The 23425-nt window shown below is 40.3% G+C and overlaps 1 protein-coding gene across 1 annotated transcript in view; it reads right to left on the bottom strand.

Moving 5' to 3' along the window:
* The window catches only part of CD302 (CD302 molecule), a 28080-nt gene extending 5422 nt beyond the window's left edge, over window positions 1-22658 (bottom strand). Inside the window, exons 1-4 of the mRNA XM_082691412.1 lie at window positions 22381-22658; window positions 8591-8701; window positions 2476-2592; window positions 1027-1200 (exon numbers count right to left, since the gene is read on the bottom strand). Coding sequence (XP_082547538.1) covers window positions 1027-1200; window positions 2476-2592; window positions 8591-8701; window positions 22381-22447 — 469 coding nt within the window. The 5' untranslated portion in view covers window positions 22448-22658. The remainder of the gene's footprint in view (window positions 1-1026; window positions 1201-2475; window positions 2593-8590; window positions 8702-22380) is intronic.
* Between the last annotated feature and the right edge of the window lie 767 nt (window positions 22659-23425).

Below are 23425 nucleotides of genomic sequence, written 5' to 3'. Positions count from 1 at the left end.
TGTAAACTTTCTGATGTTTCAAAGTTTTAAAAAAATCTGGCTTATAATAATGGTGCCCTGAGACTTCGTATATGAAAAGATCCAACTTTTTAAAAATCCTAATACTGGAGGTTGAATTCAGCTACCATAAAACTATGAGGAATTTAATATAGTCACTGTAAACTGTTAAGAACCCTGCTGAGACAAAAAAGAAAAAAATGTAAACTAAGATGTAAAGGGAAAAATAGCTTTGGTTTACAGAAGTAGAAGGGGGTAAATCCTAAAGAGGCAAAATGGGCAAATGGCCAGTGTGTCTCAGGCATCCTGAATTTTGAAGTTCTTATTTTGAAGTTTTAAGTGTTTTTAATGAGAACACAGTTCTAAAACTTAGAACATTGATATTTAACAATAATATCAAAATACTGTGGGACACAATAATTATGTTCATTAGAAAGCATTCTGATGGGGAGGAGGGGACCGCTGGAGCGGGGGGGGGGGGGGGTCAGTGATGGATGGGTAGAGGGGCAGGGGCCAGATTCAGAGTTCACTCTTTGGGAAAAAGGAAAAAAGAAAAGCATTCTGATGGGTCAGAAGAAAAACTACACTTTAGTCCAGAACAAATTATAAACTACAATGTGGTTTTTCTTCATTTGTCTAAACAAAGGATGACAGTACTTGTACAGGGTCAAATTCTTTGTAAAGAATTTGAGTCAGGAGTCAGTATTCTTCACCATTTCTGTTTAATCAAACCAAATGCAAGGAAGCTATGGTAATTCAAACAGAAGAAATTTTTAACTTCTTGCAGGCTCTTAAGTTTAGCAGATAGAATAAAAGTATGCCTGGTTCACATGATCTGGTCATACCTCTGAAGTTTAAGAGAAATACATTCGACTTCTGGGAGACTTGACAGCAAACCATCCTAATATGTTCTGAAGTCTTTCTTACTCCCTCTAATTTACTGAGGCATACCTGGCTCAAAATTATTTTAAAACCAGCCCTACCTTCCCTATCCTCCAGGAATGGAAAAAAGTCTTCAGTTATACTTACTAGCTGCTTTACAAAGGGTTCCTCCCATAGAAGAAATTTCACAATTTCCTTTTTTCCATTCACCCGTCTTGGTGTGCAAAAAGGCACAGGTGTCAACTAGGTCTTCACCATCTTCTTGGTCTGTCCACTTATCAAATGTCATATTTGACTTATCAAACCACTTGAAACTTGCATCTGTCAGTTAAGAATATTTTAATTATTATGAAAGTTTTAAACTTAGAGCCATAGAAAAGGGTCTAGGATTAAAGGTGGGAAGTTACTAAGGTATGTCTTATCAAAACTTGATTGTAGGATTTGAATTAGGAAGAGTATATCTTGTGTACAAGCAAATCAAAGGTATTGGTTCAAGAAGTGCCTGGGTAGCTCAGTTAAACAGTGCCTTCAGTTCAGGTTATGATCTCGGGGTCCTGGGATGGAGATCTGAATCAGGCTCCTTGCTCAACAGGGAATCTGCCTCTTCCTCTCGCCCTACCCCTAGCCCTCAACCCCACTCAGGCTCTCACTCTTTCTCTCTCTCTCCTGCTCTCTTTCAAATAAAATCTTTTTTTTTTTTTTTAAAGATTTATTTATTTATTTATTTATTTGACAGAGAGAAATCACAAGTAGATGGAGAGGCAGACAGAGAAAGACAGGGGGAAGCAGGCTCCCCGCTGAGCAGAGAGCCCGATGCGGGACTCGATCCCAGCACCCTGAGATCATGACCTGAGCCGAAGACAGCGGCTTAAACCACTGAGCCACCCAGGCGCCCCTTTCAAATAAAATCTTAACCAAAAAAAAAAAAAAAAAGTATGGGTTGAAGAAGGTTCCATGGATGAGTGTATGGGTGGCTCAGTTGGTTACACATTTGACTCTTGATTTCAGCTCAGGTCATGATCTCAGTGTTGTCAGATCAAGCCATGTGTTGGCTCTTTGAGGGGGATGGAGCCTGCTGGGTTTTCTCTCTCCCCCTTCACCTTCTCTTTAAAAAAAAAAAAAAGTTCTTGAAAAGAAAATAATACAGTAACATTTTCATGGGGAAATAGCCAAGAAAATGAAAATATTAATAGTAAGCTTAGTAGTTTCATTTTATTATCTATGAGCTTTCTGTTTTCTACAGGGACACTAAATACATATTGTAACTCTGACAGTTCAGTTTAGCTTTATCCTGTTGCTGACACAAACACTAAGATTTATGACCCTCGCATATTAGAAAAATTTGAGCCTAGAACCATATTTTACTACAGACAAAAGAATCAACTTTGATTCTTCTGTGTGAAACACACTGAGCTCTTCAGGGAAAAGCTGCAGTCAGTGCAGGTCAAGTACTGGGTACAGGATGCACACTGAATATACTATACCTGGACACCACAGAAAACATCAACTTGAACTAGAGAACTAAAGAATCTCAAAGTCATCAATTTTAGTACCATTTTAAAAAAGTGATTTCCTACAAGGGTAAATATTACTTACCATCTGTGTCAAAAAACATGCCTAGTAGGATATCGTCTGGACCCTTCCATTGCTTTTTCAAAGTATCCAGTATAAAAGCATTTTCATCTTCATTATGTATGCTTACCATGTCTGCTCCTGAAATTATTTTTTAAAAGGGAAAAACAGAGCATGTTTCCAGAATCAATGAAAATTACATGAAGTATATAAGAATTATGCATTGTTATAATGCATAATTATAATATAATGCTCTTGTAATAATTACTTTTATACCTTTTTAAAAATTTAGCTTGAGAATATGCACATTTCTGAAAATATGAGAAAAGTTAAAATGACGGCATAAATTGGGCAGAATCATTCTATACGGTTTCATTCACACAGAGTTGGTAGGTATTTTACAGACAAGGGAACAAAACCTCGTGCAAAACTTGAGCAATAAACACATGTTCTGCATCTCTCAACTTTTTCCCATGACTACTGCCGCTAGCACCCACGGTTTCTCCTATCCTCACTTCACTACAGTAAGGAAGACAAGCTCTGACCATATCCGGGAAAATTGAAAAGTTCAAGGGCAACTTGCCAGAACAACTCCAAGACCCTGTGAAGGTCAAGCACCAGTCTCTCTGACCTGCCTTCCCATGCCTGCTGCCCAAAGCCTTGTGCCTTCCCGTATTTGTCTGTGTGGTCCTTAAAAAGTCCTGGCTTTGGGAAGTGGACTGATAGAAGAGGTCCTCGTTCTCATTGGCTAGCTCATTCTTCCTGGGACTCTCTCACATGATTCCAGAATAAAGAGCAGCAGCCATCCATACTGTACGTCTCACCTACATGCGCTGCTGTTGTCCTCACAGTCTAAGCTACCTGTCCATATAAGCACCCTATAAATATCAGGAGTAACTACTTTTCTAAGAGACACTGAACCCTATTTCTTAACCTAGACAAAGATTCTCTTGCAAATTAAAAAGCATTCCACTTTAAAAAAAAAAAAAAGATTTTATTTATTTGACAGATGACAAGTAGGCAGAGAAGCCGGCAGAGAGAGAGAGGAGGTAGCAGGCTCCCGGATAAGCAGAGAGCCCGATGCGGGACTCGATTCCAGGCCCCTGAGACCATGACCTGAGCTGAAGACAGAGGCTTAACCCACTGAGCCACCCAGGCGCCCCAACACATTCTATTTTCTATACTCCAACCAATACAACTACATGGAGAAATGAAGAAAAAAATCTTGCACACTCTTAAACTGCATACTTCCAAAATCATCTTGACTTCACAAAGGCTCCTGAAATCGTCAGACTCTTAGTTCACCTGGAGCAGGCATCAGTGTCACCTGGAGGGCTTGTTAAAACAGCGCTCCGCCACACCCCAAGTTTCAGGTTCAGCCAGTGTGAGATGGGGCCTGAGAATTGACATTCCTAACAGATTCCAGGTGATCCAGGGACCACATTTTGAGGATTATAGGAGCTTAAATCATAGTCTACTATATTTATGACATCACACTAAAGTTAATAATATTTTCCTAAGTTAACAAATGGAAAAGACAGAGCTCCTGTTACGTACTGATAATGGTTTAAAAAAAGAAAATTTGTATTAGGTGACCACTTCTACATCTTTTAAAAGAGGCAGACAGAAATATTTAACTACAGGGGAAAGAAAATTACTACAGGGCCAAAAAAATCTCCCCGAAGTTATACTGTATTATTAAGAAAATCACAAACCAGCAGACTAAAGCTCCATTATAAACAAAGAAGCAAATACTTTAATAGAAGAAAAAAAATGGTTTCAAGACTGTAAAAAAGACAACCTCACAGAAGCAAATAAAACAAAACAAATGCGTAAAAATGCAATCTCACTGGTAAATCAAAATTAAAATAAGCAGACTTCCACGCTTACAGATTAAACAGTGCTGGCCTTGGGTATAACAAAATAGGAATTCAAAAGTGGTTAGGTGGAGTAAAAGTTAGTATAGCCTTTTGGAAACAATTTGGCAAATGTGTCAAAAGTCCTAAAAACACATTAGTTGAGCCAGCAATCCTTCTGATCTATAGTTAGACACGTTATCCATTTTGCCACTGGCCCTCTGACCCAGCAATCCTTAACAATTATGCTAAAACAATCGTAAGCTCTGTGCTCATTAAACACAATTATTAATGGTCATCATATATTTCTGACAAAGACTGAAAATAATAGCCAATATTAGAGGATTGATTAAACCAGTTATGGAATTTCTATATACGAGATTAATGTACAGTTGTTAGGAAATATGCATTGTATTTTTACTGCCACAGTAAAAATTTTAAGGGAAAATGCAGATTATACAGCAGTTTGCCAAATACGATCCCTTTTCTTATATATATATTTTTAAAAAGCATTTGATATAAATTTGCCTAGGGGGGAAAAGTCTTGGATGCTTACCAAAATGTTAACAGTTATTACATTTCCTTAGAGTGGTGCAATTTAGGGTGATTTTGTTTTATTTTATTTTCAAGATTTATTCATTTATTTTAGAGGAAGAGAGAGTGCGGTGGGGAGGGGCAAACAGGCAAACAGAGAGGGAGAGAGAACCTCTGGCAGACACCCCGCTGAGCAAGGAGCCTGACAGGCAGCTTGATCCCACAACCCTAAGATCATGACCTGAGTCAAAATCAAGATTTAGATGCCCAACCGAGCTACCCAGGCACCCCTGATTTTGTTTTATTTTTTAAATATCTGCACATGTTTTTCTCATTTTTTATAGTGACCATGCATAAACTGTGCAATTACCATAAATCTTTAAAAGAAGAAAAATAAGATTGACCTTTAAAACACTTAATACTTTAATCCAAAGTTAGGATTCAATGAGGTTCCCTGAGTCATTGCTTGATTTTTAAAAACTCTGTGATGGTTTTCTTATCATTTCCAGCTGCCTGTCTATTGAATGTCATCCAGACTTTTAATCTGTTTCACCCTGATACTTACTTGTACTTACTTGTGAAATGTGACCAGAATGCCACTCTAGAAAAATTCTCAAGGGAAGTATTTAACTAGGTTATAGTTTAGGCTTAAGTGTTCAGAGATGAGTTTTTCATCCTTTTCTTTGACCTTGTGGCAGCCAATGGAACTTTAATGATTCTTAACACTGTAATCTAATTAAATACTGTATAAACTTAAATTACTGTGTCAGGCAAATAAGACACACTTTCATTTTCTTTAACAAATGACAGCATAAGTCCCTGAAGAATGCATGTGCTCTAGAAAATTTTTTTTACAATGCATTACCAGTGACAGTACCTGCTGAGATGTAATTTGGGTCTTTAATTCTTTTTATATCTAGTGACATAGCTCACAAATCACAAAAAGGAAAGACTAAAAATATTTATTTTTTTCTATTATAATGATAACATTATAAATTAAAGGTAAATGTTGCAAAATAAGAAAAATTTTAGCTTCTTATAATTTTTTTTCCTCATTATGAATAATGAGAGGGTAATGTCAAGTAAATTTGCAAAAGCCCTGGGAATATTTCTAAATATAGCTCTCTATAGCCCAAAAGGTTAACAAGTCATTTGTTTTCTAAACCCCTAATGATAGGTTTAAGGATTTTGTACAGCTGGGAAGATTTTATAAATCCAAATGTAAATATTCTAGTACTCCTTATGCTTTTTGTTCTTCATAGCAAACCCTGAATTCATGTCCACCTACTACTCTAAACCAAAACAGTACTCTAGCCAAAAATAAATATGAGCATTATTAATTAATTTTAGCTAATTGCCTAATTCATCAAAGAACTGGATATTTCCAGAGTGGAAATGAATACAGAGGATTATCAAATAAATGGTAAGGTTAACAGAAACATATGAGAAAGCTTAAAAAAATCTAATTAGTAAGACAAACTGAATTTATAAATTTTAACTGGGGAAAAGAGAGAAGTATTTTTTTAGACACAAGATAAATTTTATAAGCAAATTTGTACCTAACAATTTAAAACCTCCAAATGGCTATCCTGCTTGAACAAGTAGAATTAATGGACTCCAAAACAAGTCACAAAGCTCCTGGGTGTTTCCAATTTTGTTTTGCTTTGTTTTCTAAAGAAAAATGGCAAATATGAAACAAAAGAAAAACACCTCACTATACACTGAGTTGTAGAAGTCAGCCAACAAGTATTCATTATACCTCTATACTGTAAGCATACAGTTGCTTACCTGCTTAAAAGAAGTATTAAAGCCAGACAGTGAACCTTGTGCTTCATACAAGCATATGAGTACAGGAACGTGTCTCTTCTTGGTTCTCAGACTCCAATATAATTTGAATTATAAATCTATATCTAAGCATAACTAATATAAGTGATTTTTTCAAAAGAGAGTAGAAAATTATTATGGAGGAACCCCATTTTAAAAATCCCTATTTTTGCAGCACCTGGCTGGGTAAGCCGGTAAATCATGCGATTCTTGATCCCAGGGTTGTGAGTTCGAGCCCCACGTTAGGTGTAGAGATAACTTAAAAATAAAATCTTTCCAAAAAAGTGCCTATTATTCAATTTCTTTAAAATGAAGCCATACTGGTAGATTGGAACTTTTGTTTTGTTCTTAAAGAATCAATATTCTTTAAGAATATTGATACCATACCACCACCATTTGGCAGGTATGAGTTTCTCCAAGAGGAACAATATGTATTGAGTACTATGTGGCGCTTAATAGGATTAAACACTTCTTTGTTTACATTCATTCCTTCCATAATTATGATTTGATATTCTTCCAAAATGTCATACTGGTTGGTTGTCAGGAATTGTGGCTTTTTTTTTTTTTTTAAGGTAAAGGGCATTTTAAAATGCTGGAGTTATTAATAAGTCTAAGATAAAATTTAATGAAATGATCAAGAGATTTTAGATCTCATGCAGTAATAAAAAGCACTTCTAGAAAATCAAGGACTCTCCTATCACCATCAGAGAGATTTCCACCGAAAGAGATGTTATTTCACATCCTAGTTTCGGTTTGAACTTTTAAGAATCACAACAGTTGGGCGCCTGGATGGCTCAGTGGGTTAAGCCTCTGCCTTCGGCTCAGGTCATGATCTCAGGGTCCTGGAATCGAGGCCCGCATCAGGCTCTCTGCTCAGCGGGGAGCCTGCTTCCTCCTCTCTCTCTGCCTACCTCTCTGCTGACTTGTGATCTCTCTCTGTCAAATAAATAAATGAAATCTTAAAAAAAAAAAAATTAAAAAAATAAGAATCACAACAGTTTGAGGCTTAACAGCAAGGATGTACTTTTGGCCAAACAGCCAAATATATAAAGAGTACCCAGCACACGTTTTTAAAAATGACATTTTCAGGGGCGCCTGGGTGGCCCAGTTGGTTGAGTGTTGGCCCTTGGCTCGGTCATGGTCCCAGGTCTCAGGTCCCAGAATCAGTCGAGGGCAGGCTGTCTGCTCAGTGGGGAGACTGCTCCTCCTGTTCCCCCTGCTTGTGTGCGCAAGCAGGTTCACGTGCTCTCTCTCAAATAAATAAATTTTCTTAAATGACATATTTATTTGAAATATTTAACAATGTAACGTTGTAAATATATTTTCCAGGGAACACTGAGTGTATCTGCTAGCAAATAGCCTTTTGCTTCTTTTTCTCCAACATACACTTCGCTATCACAGCTTCCCTTCCTGGCCCCATCGGACTTCCGCCCACACTGCAGACCCGAAACAGCACTCCCAAGGGCAGAATAGCAGCAGAGCGATTAACAGCTATGGCCCTAAAATCTGATCCGGACCTGGTTTGAATCCTGGCTCTGTCAATTACTACCTGCATGACTTTGAACAAATAACTGAACTTCATTTCTCCCCCTGATTAAAGGAGGCTAATATAAACCACCTGGTAGTTATGTAAGGATAATCAAATCCACCTGGTGCCTGGCACAGGGTACGTACGTGAAAAAGATACTGCTATTGCTAAGCTTCTATCACACAGCTCTGGACAGGACTGTCTAACAGCTGTCTTCCAACTCAAAGCTTAAATATATACCCAACTCCACAGTGTGGCTGCTGCATTATATAATAAAAATTGTTCATTTATTACAAGGACCCAGGTGTAAGTGAGATATGCCAAAACCATTTTTTGAAGAAATGTGTGAACACCATTTATGGCTGTGGAAAAAAAATAAGAAGAGTAAGCGCCTTACCATGGTCAGTACACTGACTTCTGACGTCCTCTATGCTTTCTACTTTGATGGCTTCTTTAAGAAAAACGTAACAACTGTCTTGGAACTGAACCCAGGCAGATGAAGGACAGTCTATGTGGAAAAAGAAACACTGTTAAATAAGTTGGGAAGAATTCCGTGAATTCCTAAAGATACCAGATATTAAATATTGAAAGAAAAAAGGAATTTAGACACAGAGCTCTGTTAAAGTAAGAAATCGACTAGTGTGATGGGAATTTATTTTTTTCCATTCTACATTTGGGAAAAGAGAAATGTGCCAATGATTCTCTTCTGACTTGACAGAGCAAAGTTACAAGCCTTTAGGGTGTTTATGAATTCAGACTTGTAAATTACAGCATTATTACCAAGGCAACAAACTATCAAGAAGGACAACCAATCGGAATTACCAGCTCTTTTTGAAGGTTATCTTTGCAGTATTTAGTAACAATTTCAAAAGTCTCAAGAGTTCTGCAATAGCCTTTTTAAAAATTATACTTCCAAGAGCAGAGACAAGTTGCCAAATTATGAATAGACAAGTTTTCATATTGCACAGGAAAACAAGATTGATGTTCTTATGAACCTTCTTAGTTTAAAACCTCATCAAAGCAGATTCTTTGAATTAGTTCTATGAAACAGAATCATATCTCTTCCTCGTAGTTGTGAGTAGAATGGCACCTCCTTCTTCTCTATCTTCATCTTTTTGTTGTTGTTGTTCATTATAAATGTGTACATTTGTAAGCCATGGCTCTGAAATGTCATTAGTTAGCATGAGCTTACTTTCCAAAAGTAAGCCTTGAAGAGCTTGATTTCACTGACCAGAATGGAGAAAAGGGGAGGATTTTACTGAATTCCAGTGACTAAAAAAAGCTTAATCTACATCCCTATTCCCTTAGGTCTATGTAGGAAAATCGCTACGACTTTTATCTAGCTTTATTTTTAAGTTCTCTGTGTATTGTAATTTTAATATGAACAAGTAAAAAAATGCCCTACTATAAAGATCAGAATTTAACCATCAGCAATGTTAATCTAAACTCCACAACCTTGAGTTTACCAAACTCAGAACATGGCAGAGACCATTAGTTGTCCCCTACTTGAACCCTTTTTCTTGCCCTGGTGTATTTTTTCTATTTTATTTTATATTTTGGGGGGAGGTTTTTTGATATCAGCTTCTCATATAGCACAGAATACATGTCCACCAAGCTAAATTGTTTTCCAGTCTTCCAGTAACTTCTGGATAATGAGCTGTGAGCTGAAGCAAACCATGCAAATTGCCTTTAAAAGGAAGGAGTATGCTCCCTGGATCATATATACCCTTTCCCACTGGCCAAAATGTACTCAGCCATCTTCAATCATGTAAACAATGGAAATAGCCTAGGAATAACAAAGCAACAAGGATCCTACACGGAACCATCATATCACACTCAGATTAATGAGAGAAAGAAATAAACTGATTTGTCAAGTCATCGTTAATTCAGGTCATTGTTGTTACAGGAGGTGGGTCCACAACCTGATACTAGAGGCTACTTAAAACTGTCCCCATGGTGAGACCTGAATTTTCCCCAGCCTCATACTTCTACATTTAGTGGTTAAATCCTCCAAGGTGGGGGCTCAATCTGTGGAACACGTCATTCCTGATCGCGTGATTGCAGGTTCGAGCCCCACCTTTTATGTCAAGGATACTTAAAAATGAAAACTAAATCATGCAAGATGTACTGAGAGTAGGCATCTCAAGTTACAATTTATTTTGTATACAGGTTTTTTCCTTCCTGCTGTCCTAGAAGTACTTGCATTACACATGTGACTACCTTGGCTTGAACTCTGGTTGGAATCTAGAACTCTCTCAGTGTGGTGGCTTAAAGGTAGTTGTAGGGATGGATATTCCAAGAGCATTTACTTAATAAAACACTAAGTTAAAAAAAAAAAAAACCTGGGTGTAAAATATATGTGCAGTACAATCCCAGGAGTTAAAAAGCAAGGAAGTCCAGAAATGGTTAGGAGCTGGAGAGGCCAGACACGTCTGGAGGCACAGGGTTCAGGGAGGGTGAAAACAGGATGCGCGGGGCAGCTAGGGCCTCGGACTCTCCTCCTGAGAAACAGTACTCAGCCATCGTGCTTTCACCTGGGCTGCCCTCTCAGCAAATGTGGTCCTTACTCAGAGGAACTCTTTTAGATTTAACAAAGAAAGGAAATCATGGTATTTGTCTTTCTCCGTCTGACTTACGTCACTTAGCAGTGTACCCTCCAGGTCCATCCATGTTGTCACAAGGGGCAAGATCTCGGTATTTTATGGCTGAGCAATATTCCAGGGTGTGGTGATGTTTTGATCTTTATTCACCTGCGGATGGACCCTTGGGCTACAGCCATATCTTGGCTACTGTAAACTATGCTACAATAAACACAGGGATGCATACGCCTTTTCGAATTATCTTTTGTTTTGGGGGGCTAAATACCCAGTAGTGGAATTACTGAATCACAGGGTAGATCTATTTTTTATTTTTTGAGGAAGCTCCATACTGCTGTCCACAGTGGCTGCACCAGTTTGCATTCCCACCAACAGCGCATGAGGGTTCCCCTTCTCCACATCCTCGCCAACACCTGTTATTCTCAAGGTATTTTTAAATTTCCTCTTTGGTGTCTTTACTGACCCATTGGTTGTTTAGTAGCATGTTGTTTAGCCTCTAAATGTTTGCAGGGTTTTTTCCCCATTTTTTTCTTGTACTCGATATCTAGTTTCATACTAAATATTTGTTGGAAAATATGCTGATAGGATCTCAATCTTTTTAAATGTATTGAGACCTGTTTTGTGACCTAACGTGAACTATCCTGGAGAAAGTTCCACGTGCACTTGAAAAGAATGTCTGTTCCGCTACTTGGTTCCTTATATGTCTGTTAAGTCCATCTGGTCTGATATGTTGGTTAAGGCTGCTGTTTCCTCATTGATGTTCTGTCTGGATTTCTTTCTGTTGATGTAAGTGGGGTGTTAAAGTCCCCGTCTATTATTGTATTCCTGTCAATCTCTCCCTTCAGGTCTGTTAATATCTGCTTTATATATTGGGGTCCTCGTATATTGGGTGGACAGGTATTTGTAATTGCTGTATTCTCTTGCTGGGTGGATCTCTCTCTCATTATGTCATGACCTTGTCTCTTGTTATACTCTTTCTTTTAAAGACTGTTTGGTCTAATAGAAGTATTGCTACCCAGCTTTCTTTCCATTTGCATTTGCATGTAATATCTTTTTCCATTCCTTCACTTTCAGTCTACATGTGTCTTTAAGTCTGAAGCGAATCTTTTAGGCAGCATATAAATGGGTCTTGGCTTTTGTTTTTGTTTCTTTTAAGTAAGCTCTATGCCGGTGTAGGTCTTGCATTCACAGACCCAAGAACAAGAGTTGCATGCTTTACCAACTGAGCTGCCAAGCAGGCGCCCTGGTCTTGTTTTTTTAATTTTTTTTTAATCTAGTCAGTCACCCTGTATCTTTTGATTGGGGCATTTAGACCATTTACATTTAAAGCAGTTCTTGATAGCTACGTACTTACTTACTGCCATTTCTTTCATTGCTTCCCGGCTGTTTTCATAGTTCTCTCTGTTCCTTTCCTCTTCTCTTGCTCCTTCCCTTGTGACATGACTCCCTATAATGTTGTGTTTGGATTCCTTTCTCTTTAATTTTTTGTGTACCTGTTATAGGTTTTGGGTCTGTGGTTACCATGAGGCTCATATATAAGCATCCTATGTCAACAGCAGTCTATTTTAAGTTGATGTTCGCTTAAGTTGGGACACATTCTAAACACACTACATTTTTACTCCCCCCCCCCCACATTTTATGTCTGACACCACGGGGTACAACTTTTTATTTTGTGTATCCCTTGACTGTGGATATAACTGACTTTACTACTTCTGTCTTTTAACCTTGGTACCAGCTCTTAGTAGTAGTTGATCCCCTACCTTTACTCTGTATATTTCCTTTGACCCATGAATTTTTTTCTTCATAATCTTACTTCTATTTGTGGCCTCTCCTCCCTAAAGAAGTCCCAGTTTAGTGGGACTTCTTCTAAGGCCAGTTTAGTGGTGATGACCACATCTCAGCCCTTCCTACCCTTCTCAAAATGGCTTTTCTCCCCCATCTTTAGTTGGGGAAGAGCTGCTCTACTAGTCTTCAGGTTGTTCACAGAGATGGTTGATCTGCATGTTGTTGTAGACTTGCTGTGCCCGTGGAAGGGTTGAGCTCAGGATGCTCCGACTCTGTACCTTGAACTCCCAGCCTCTGGTGTTTCTTTAAGTCATTCTTTAAGTATCTATTAAAAATTCCCTCAGTTTTTTATTTTCTGCAAATACCTTTATACTGCCCTCATGTTTTAAGGATATTCTTGCAAATACAGAATTCTAGATTGTCAGTTTATTTTTTTATTTAAGGTGAATTTTATAGTTTTGGGCTTCCGTCATTCTTATTGAGAAATCAGCTGTCTGTCTGATGCCCTTTCTGGCTGCTTGCAAGATCTTGTCTTTGTATTTTAGCAGTTTGAAAGTGGTATGCTTAGTGTTGTGTGCGTGTGTGTGTGTGTTTTAAATCCTGCTACTAATTCAGTGCACTCATTGAATCCATGGCTTATTTTCATTGATCTCTTTTGGAAAGTTCTTGGCCATTATTCCTTCAAATAACACTTCTATTCCATTTTCTCTCTCCTCCGTTTCTGGGCCTCAAATTATGTTTATGTCAGACTTTCCATTATGTCCCCAAAATTCCCGTTGCTCCTTTTCATATTTTTAATACTTCTGGCTCTCCATACTATTATCTTGTTCTTTCTGGTTTACTAATCTACTCTTTAGGTTTTAACAAATCTGCTGTTATACCTGTCTATTGAGTTCGTAATGTCAATGCTTCTTCAGTTACAGAATTCCAATTTGTTTGTATTTTTGTAGTTTCTGGACCTCTGGTGAAGTTCTTAATTTTATTATCTATATTCTTGAACTTCTTAGTTATTTTAAAGTCCATTTCTGATAACTTTAATTTCTGGGTTGCCTTCAGTCTATTTTTGTTTCTCTTTTCCTTTGGCCTATTTCTTGTTATGCCTGGTATATGTTTGGTTTATTTTTAAATCAAGTACCAGACACTGTGTAGGAAAAAATGCAGAGGCTCTAGATGATACTATTCTCCTCTGGAAGGGACTCCAGTAGGAAGGTTGGGTATTGACAATTACCTTAACAGAGTCAAGGTTTGAGCTGACCTGAGGGGGTGTTAAAGACTTTAGGAGGCTCAATATCCATGGATTCCAAAGAAAGCCTGGATACTAAGTATAGCCTCTCTTCTTTGGCAAGTTAAAACTCAAAATTCTATCTCCTTAACACCATGAGAATGCCCAGAACTCTGTTCTTCCTTTCGCTGCCTAAGATTCTGGCAACTCTCCTAGGGGGAAAAGTTAATATACACAATGTTGGTCTCACCTCAACAAACAGCCAGAGCAGCTCTCTGCTGCCTGCAAATACGATTTTTATGGAATTTTATCTAGAACTTCTAGTTATTCTCCCCACCTGGTTATAGCCAGAAGCAGAGTTCCCTTTTTCACATCTTTAAACAAGTTATTAATAATTGTTCATCCATCTACCCATTTACTGACCAACTCCTTTATGTCAGATATAATGGTCAGTGCTAAGGGGTAAGGAGAAAGGGATATAAAGAGGAATGAGTTTTTCACGTAAAGTGCTCACTCTGATGGGAGAGTTAAATACACACATATAACAGATATTACAAAGGTATGATGGATAAAATATAACACAAGGGGTGCCTGGGTGGCTCAGTGGGTTAAAGCCTCTGCCTTCAGCTCAGGTCATGATCCCAGGGTCCTGGGATCGAGCCCCGCATCAGGCTCTCTGCTCAGCGGGGAGCCTGCTTCCTCCTCTCTCTCTCTGCCTGCCTGTCTGCCTACCTGTGATCTCTGTCTGTCAAATAAATAAATAAAATCTTTAAAAAATATATATAACACAAGACAATAAAGAGTAAATAACTTATAAAGTTAAGAAACACTTCAAAAAGAAGGAAGTAATTTGAGCTACAACTTACAGGATAAAGGAGTTTGCCATCTACGAAAGGAAAAAGGAAAAGAAATCCCAAAACAGAAGGAGTACCACAGAAAGCACAATGATAAGCACCTACTAAGGAGCCAACACATAAACTATTATCATTATCAGGTAGGAGGAAGCAGAAGAGGGAGGAGACTGCCTACTTCACTCATTCAGTATAAGTGCAAGACATGATAGACAAAATAAAGTTATTTCCAGAATGAAACCCAAATAGTCACAAGGGGAGATACTGTCAACTGCAAATTTTGATTTTCATCTTTTTTTTCTTCTGTTTTCTTCCCATTCCGTTTGTTGCCTTTTCTTTATCCTTATAAAATTAAAAAAAAAATCTTAAAAGGAAACAGACTCCATTAGCATGTTTGATGACACCTAAAACGACTTTCCGTATCACTGGAAGTTCTTGAATCACTAGCTGACAAAGGCTGTCATATTATTTCCAGTCAAAGCTACACATAATAGTTTCTACTGATAATACATAAGAATATAAAAAATAATTTTTGCAATATGCTTTATATGGAATAAAGCAAGTCTATTCAATACACAAAAATATAATCAACACCAAATGAGGTCAATTTATAAATTACTTCTTTGTACACTTGTAGTTCCTATGTTTTATGAAAGCTTTAGAACTCTGCTTTCTAAACCACCTATTGATTAAAGTATACTCTTACTTCAGGGGCAGCTTGTGGGTCAGTTCTCTGTGGAGTGTCCAACCCTCATCTTCCTGGAGCCTCAGACTCCTCTGAACTTCGAACTTTCTGGACTTTGCATTACACCATGGATGAGAAACCTTCCTGGTTACAAGGAGTAAAGACCTGCTCAGGTTACCTCAAATTATAGACATTTACTGTATGGATACATAGGATAACAAGACATCAGAAGACGCCATCTCATCAAATAGGCCTCATAAGGTTTTTTATAATAGGAACTCCCTTGAGTGGCCACCTAGCCTAGAATAATCATCCTTTGATTTAGGTTAATTATCCCTCTTTTGATTAGTTGTGGCCCTGGCAGTGAGGGTAAGATGACACGAACCACGAGGACCTATGCATAAGAACCACAGGTAGCCATTATTCTTGGAAAAGGAGCTGCGTTGCCTTTGATAATCAACACTGATCAAATCGCCCTCTATGACAGTTATCTGATATTTACCCAGTTTTCCCAACTGGATTGTAAACTGCATGACAATAGAGACCATTTCTTAAATCTCACTGTACCCTCAATAATAACTATCATAGCACCTTACACATAATACAAGACAGAACACAGAGAACTAGAACAGGGCAGGGTTCTGGTAAGAACGTTCAGCTGCAGAGAAGTCTGGCTCTGACCACATCATCCCAGATATGTTACTTAATCTCACTGTGCCCTAGTTTCCTTATTTGTAAAACAGGGATAATGACAGTATTTATTCTCACAGGGGGTTGTTGTGAGAAAGGTGTTCTAGGTTCTAGATGCCATAGTGAACAAAAAGAAAAAAAAAAAAAACCTGCCATCCTGGAGCTTATATTCTAGTTGAGGCAGATACACAAAGGCAAAATATGTTAGATGATGTTTTATATTCAGATGATATATTAGCGAACTATTGCTATGTAACAAACTAGCAACTCAAGACAACAAAAAAACCTTTCATTATCTCACACAGTTTGTCTGGGTCAGGAATTTGGAAGCAGCTACCCAGCGGGGTGATTCCGGTTTGGGGTTTCTCATGAAGCTGCAGTCAAGCTCTTGGCCAGGGCCGCAGCCATTTGAAAACTGAACTGGGGTGGGAGGAAAAGTCTCCAAGAAGGCTGCTTCATATGGACAATGCGTAGGTGCCGGCTGTAGGTAAGATGCCCAGATTCTCACCATGTGGACTTCTCCACAGGGTTGCTTGAAGGTCCCTGTGACATGGCAGGTGGCTTCTCTCAGAGCAAATGATTCTAATCCAGCCTTCAGAGTCACACTGTTATTTCTGCAATATCCTACTGGTTACATAGGTCACCCCTATTTAGTGCTGGAGTAAGCTACACAAAACTACGAATACCAGCATGAAAAAATCATTGGGGCCATCTTGGAGACGAGCAACCCAAGATGGTGATAAATACTGAGGAGAAAAGTTAAAACAGAGAAGCAAGATCCTGGGTGTAGGGTAGATGTGACGGCTGCAATTTTAGAAAGGTGTCTAAGAAAGATCTCATCATCAAGGTGACATATAAAAGTCTGCATAAGCCCAAGGAGAAAAGCCATGTGGAAATCTGGGTCAGACAGGGAATAGCAAACGTGGACCCCTGAGATGGGAATGAGGACGAGGATGGTGACAATGATGATGACAACAACTCAAAGGCCACTGTTCAATAATTAAATAAGCAATACGTGGTAAGACAACAAAAGTAAGACTCTATAGGCAGAAGAATACAAAACAAACTGTTAACTTCACTACCTCAAAATTTCAACTGCCTTGTCCTTAGGTTCATTTCAGCATTAGCAGTGACCTTCAGTTAATTCACCCCCGAACCCTCCTTCTCATGCTATCGGTCAGTGGGTGCCCTAGAAACCAGCTCTAAGCACTACTCAAGACATATATTTTTACTTTGAGAGGAAACGTGTTCAAGCAGAGGCTGGATACCTCTTGTGAGGAAAGCTGTTGAGGTTCATGCACTTCATGAGCAGAAAGCTAAGCTAAGCCTCCTTCGATGCGAAGTTATCTCTGCTATAACCCCATTCTCATTAAAATCTTGTTTCCATCAAATGAATAAGTAAAATCTTTAAAAAAATAAAAATAAAAATAAAAAACCTTGTTTCGCTAAAATACTGCTGTAAGTTTTCAATTAGAGGTTCTATAATATCTTCTGTAAAAATATATTTCAACATATAAGCTTCACACACACACACACACACACACACACAGCCTGCCCACAATGCTCTCTGCAAAGTGCTTTTCTATGACTCTTACTTCTTCACAGCTGTCCTGAAAGATAGGTAATTAATAATGCACCTAAGTGACTCTTTATGGATTTTGACTTTATAATTCTGTTGACTCCATATATATAGAAATTCAGGAGCCTGATGAAAATTTTAAAAGCTTGTACTTAAGATTCTTAAATTTTCTATATAGATCCTCTGCCTAAAATTACCATGTGCTAAAGAATAAAACGGCGTATCTACAAGGATATTTGGCATTACCGATCAGTTCTAGCAGAACTCTCTGTTCCCTTATAATTTCTTAAGCAACCAGGCACAGCACAAGAGGAAGTGATCCTTGGAAACACTTGTTCTGAATGTTAACAAAGTGAAGGCAAAGACTGCATTTTTTTCCCCTGGTCAATAATAAAACCTTTGCCCCTCTCCCACTAAGATATGAGTCACCGTGACTTAGCTTCCGCAAGAACAACTGTGGCAGAGAGACAAAGAGGACGAGCTGTTTATTATGTTTATTACGCAGGGAGGCAGGAGTGGGGCTCCAAGTCCCTGACTAATCTAGAGGGCCTGTGGCTGTACTCTGGGTTGCAAGATCTCCCTGAAGCACAAGAAAAGCACTCTTGACATTCCATTCCCTCTCCACATCACCCTCCCCAACTCACACTCCCTGATGTCTACCTCCATCTTCTCCTCTCCATCCCTTTGCAGAAGAGCTATCATGAGATTTATTTATACAATGGGGGTGCCAGTGTTACTCTGCACCTTTCTCCCTGGGCATCTCTGGTCCATTTTCTTATAGATTCAGTCTCGAGATCTGCCCTCAAAATCCAAAATAATCCACAAAAGAAATAAATACTTAATAGGTATCATAAAAAACTGTGGACACTGACCCTGTTGGAAAACTATTTTCAACAGAGAAGCACATTTTTGAATACTTCTCAACAATGAAAGAAGTCCTGAAATAATACCTAACTGTAATTTCACTTTCTCATTAGAAGAAAAAGAAACATTTATTAATGTTTCAAAATTTACAAAAACTATCTGAGATAATTTCCTGTAAAACATCACTGTGCCATTTACAAGAATTAGAAAAAGTTAGGGATGCCTGGGTGTCTCAGTGGGTTGAGGTCTGTCTTCCACTCAGGTCCTATCCTAGGATCCGGCACTGCATCAGGCTCCTTGCTTGGCTGGGAGCCTACTTCTCCCTCTGCCTGCTGCTCCCCCTGTTTGTGCTCTCTCTTTCTCTCTTTGACAAATAAATAAAATTAAAAAAAAAAAAAACCAAAAACAAAATAAGAATTAGAAAAAGTCACATCAAAAGATTAAATGATTTGGGCGCCTGGGTGGCTCAGCGGGTTAAAGCCTCCGCCTTCGGCCCAGGTCATGATCCCAGGGTCTTGGGATCGAGCCCCACATCAGGCTCTCTGCTCAGTACAGAGCCTGCTTCTCTCTCTCTCTCTGCCTGCCTCTCTGCCTACTTGTGTTCTCTGTCAAATAAATAAATATAATCTTAAAAAAAAAAAAAGATTAAATGATTTGATGTTTCAAATTCAATTATGATATCAGTTAATGACAGAAGTAAAATAATTTGAAAGAAACTGAAATCTCATTATCCCCCTTATTTTAAAAATCATTCATTTAAAATTCTTGGTCCTTTTGGGGCACCTGGGTGGCTCAGCGGGTTAAGGCCTCTGCCTTCAGCCCAGGTCATGATTCCAGGGTCCTGGGATCGAGCCCCGCATCGGGCTCTCTGCTCAGTGCAGAGCCTGCTTCTCTCTCTCTCTCTGCCTGCCTGTCTGCCTACTTGTGATCTCTGTCAAATAAATAAATAAAATCTTAAAAAAAAAAAATTCTTGGTCCTTTTATTATAAATTACAATAAAGTGCAAAGATACAACTCAAAACAAAACAAAAATTCCTAAGACATTAAAGTCTCTGCTATTATGTATCTTCCTTCTGGTAAGCGGAAAGATAAGCAAGAAGATGATGAATAAACAAGATGCATTCAGACAGCATCGAGTGCTCTGAAGAAGATACAATATGGACATGAGAATGTGGGGCATTCAGGGAAGGCCTGAGGAGGTGAGATTTGAATGATGTGGGTGGGGGCAGCCATGGCAAGGACAGAGGAAGGGGAGGACAGTCTGGGCAGAAGAGCCTGCAGGTGGTTGAGTCCCCAGGGGCCCAGTGTGGATAAACACTGAACGGCTAGAAGAGCAGTGAAAGATAACCTCAGCAAGGAAGGCGGGGCACCCTCATCCAGAGCTTGGAGGCTACGGCAATTCAAAATCCATATCCTCGATTCTGATCCACATGATGACCAGAGAAAGAAGACTTACTTTCACCAAGCTTATATCCACTCATCTCATGGGCGATCACCTACCCAGTAAACACAGTGATCAACTACTATGTGAAAAGTCACCATTACAGAAGAACTTTCGAAAAGGCATGCCATGGAACCTTACTTGAGAATTGAAACAATAGTTTGTTCATCGTGATTTTCAAGATAATGATGAAGAACATAAGATCACTTACACTAATGAACTCCAAAGTAACAGAGAACAGTAACAATGATTTCCACTTCACTGTTAAATTTACACTTCATGCAATACCATGGGAGCTTTGCTGTTAAGATCTTGCCACTCAGCTAATTTTGTGATAACCTTGAAAAGCTCTTTCTTCACTTAGTTTTAAATGTAATAGGATTCCTGATCTTGTCTGGGTAAGATATTGTAAAGCACTGTGATGAAATCATCAGCATGTATATGAATGTGCTCATTAACCAGAAATATCCAACCCACATAAAATGGCACTCATGATGTCTTCTAGTCACAATAATTACCCTTCATTTTGTATGAAGAGAACAAAAGGAAGGACACCACAATTTAGCATGCCTACAACAGGTAAGAGCCAGAGTTCTCCCTTAATGCTCGTTATAGTCCTACAGGGTATTCTCTCCAAGTGCAATGAGTTAGGTAACTTTTTCAAAGCCATATGGTTTGCACCTAACTCCAAAGCTCCTGTTCTTTCTAAATTAATCCTTAAAGTCTCCTGACTGATAGAAACTGGTTAATTACCTGCATTAATTTATTCAACATGTACTTCTTAAGCTCTTGAAAAGCCTATTTGACTGTACTGGACTTATAAAAGGAAAAAGAACACAATTTTTCAAAGAGAGCATGACCTGTTCTACTGTTCAAAACAACTTCTCTCTGGGGCACCTGGGTGGCTCAGTGGATTAAAACTTCTGCCTTCAGCTCAGGTCATGATCCCAGGGTTCTAGGATCAAGCCTTGTATCCACTCTCTGCTTAGTGGGAGCCTGTTCCCTGTACCCGCACCCCTCTCCCCCGCCAGCTTGTGATCTCTGTCAAATAAATAAGTAAAAATCTTTAAAAAAGAAAACAAAAAAACCAAGCTTCTCTGAAAAAGAGAGATACCAACATCTAGAAATTTTTTTTTTTTAATGTGACAACAAAAGTAAATTTTGGCTAACCTGAAGTCTGAAGGCATGGCAAACCCAGAAGGTGGGTTAAAGGACATTCAGATGTTAATGGCCAACATATGAGGGTGTGGATGGGGGTGTGTGTGTGTGTCTCAAAACCGTCCAGTCTTGTCTTAGACAAATCCAACATGCTCAGTATGAAGTGTGAAAATGAGCACATCTTGTGTGTGGCTCCATCATAGGCAGCAGATGGCATAACCAGTCATAAATGCTGACCCTCAAGGCCTTCCAGGAAAGGAGCTTTGAGTTAGGAAGCAAGTTCTGAGCTGCTTACTCTACTGCCACCTCCAACAGAGACCCCTTACAATGTGCCTGCCTGTCAGCAGGCTTCCAGTAGGAACTTATAAAATGACAGAGAAATTCAAGGGAGGGAACCCCCCCCAACAAAAAACAAAACACTCGCATAAGCATTTTATTCAAACCCACACAAGTATTCACTGAGTTCTTGTTTATTCTGTTCTTTAATTCCTAGAATGGTTTAATCAATAATGTTTTTGGATGGAAGTCTTTCCCCCATTCAGTACTTTGGACATGCGTGTTCAAAAAACTTGTTAAAAACAAACAAAAGACCCACCTCACATATTCAACAGATTTGTCTATTTTCCTCAGGAGTCATCTGGGAAATGCCTGACTAACCATGTGTAACTTTTTTCGGGTGACCCTTGCATGACCGCACAGCAGACTTAAAGGCTTTTTTAAATCACACGACTTAGGAGGAATCGAAGCTTCGCCTGCTCGCGTCCCACTTCGATCCAGGGGTTATTTGGCTGAACTGTTTTCCTGTTTCAACAACTCGAACGCCAGGCCGCGGGACCAACAGGGCGGCGAGCGCAGGAGGGCCCGCTTCCTCCCACCCCTGCCCTGCCCCCGCCGCGCAAAGGGGAAATCTCCGCAGCCAACTTCCCCGCTCCTCATCCCCAAATGGCCCGGAAACTGCCCCGGTGCGCGGCTCTGAGTCCCTCTGCTCTGGTCAACGAGCTCCCCGTTTGGAGACCGTCCCCGCGAGCCGGGTCTGCGCTGAGGCTGGGGGCACGGTGGGGGAGCCAGGGCGGGCTCGGGTCCTCGGCGACCCTTCCCGGGGCGCTCTGTCAGAACCCGCTGCCCGGGGTGGCGCGCGGGGCGGGTGGTGGCCGGACGCAGGGCCCCGGGGGCGCACGGGGGTGGGCGCGCAGGGCAGGGCGAGACCCTGGGGCGGCCGGCGGCTGCGGGGTCACGCGGGGCAGGGCCTGAAGGCGACCGCTCGGGGTCGGGCTCAGGGGCAGGGAGGGAGGAAACGCGGCCGGGGGCAGCTCACCCGCGACGGCGGCGGTGACCAGGCCCAGCAACGGCAGCAGGACAGCGGGCAGCGCGGGCCGGGGCATGACGGCGGCTGCGGACGCCGAGGGCGGCGCTCGTCGGAAGCGCGGGGCGCGGACCAACCCTCCCAGGCGGCCGGCCCCGGGGGGGCGGGGAGGGTACGAGAGGGGCGGGAAGGGGAGGGGAGGGTACGTGAGGGGAGGGAAGGGGAGACGAGGGGGCCAGGCGCGGGCTGACCTCCTCGCCCGCCCGCGCGCCGCCTCTTCCACGTCTCCTCTGGTATTTGAAACTTGTCATTTGACCTGGCCTAATTTCGGACTCTCAAAAATGTTACAAAAAGAGTCCGAAGAATTTCGTCACCCTCAGCTAGCTTCTCTAAACGTTAACACCGTGGAGAACTCCAGCAGAATGGTCAAAGCTGGGAAATCAGCTTTGCAACGTCTCGTGAATTGTCCCTCCGGTGGCCTTTTCTGTTCAAATCCAACCCGTCGTTATACAGGGCGCTGAGATGTCTTGTCTCCTGGGTGCCCTTTAATGGGAGACCGTTACTCGGTCACTGTCTTTACGACATCTCCTTTGAAGAGTACTGGACGATCGCTCTGTAGAATGTCCTTCAGTTTTGGTTTGTCTTAGGTTTCCTCTTAAGGGAGATTGGAAGAACGGGATTCAGGTTTTTTGTTTGTTTGGCGAGAGTAGCACAGAAGTGATGAGTCCTGCTCAGGAGAGACACCGTGTCAGTCTGTCTCACATTGGTGATGCTAATTTTGATCACTTGGCTCAAGTGTCTGTAAGATTCCTCCTTTGGGGCTAATGGTCAGAAACCTTTTCAAAGGCTCCTCCAGTTGGACTATGTCCGTTAGACAACATTGTTTTTTAAAAATATTTTATTTGAGAGGGTGAGAGAGAGTACCCACGCGCAGGGGTAGGGGCGGAGGAGAGGGAGAAGCAGACTTCTTGCTGAGCCCGAGCCCCAAGTGGCTGGATTTGAGAACCCAGAGATCATGACCTGAGCTGAAGTCAGACACTTAACTGACCAAGCCACC

This window comes from Mustela nivalis, assembly GCF_964662115.1.
Source record: "Mustela nivalis genome assembly, chromosome: 11".
Taxonomy (NCBI): Eukaryota; Metazoa; Chordata; class Mammalia; order Carnivora; family Mustelidae; genus Mustela; species Mustela nivalis.
This window is presented reverse-complemented; position numbering and strand designations above follow the sequence as displayed.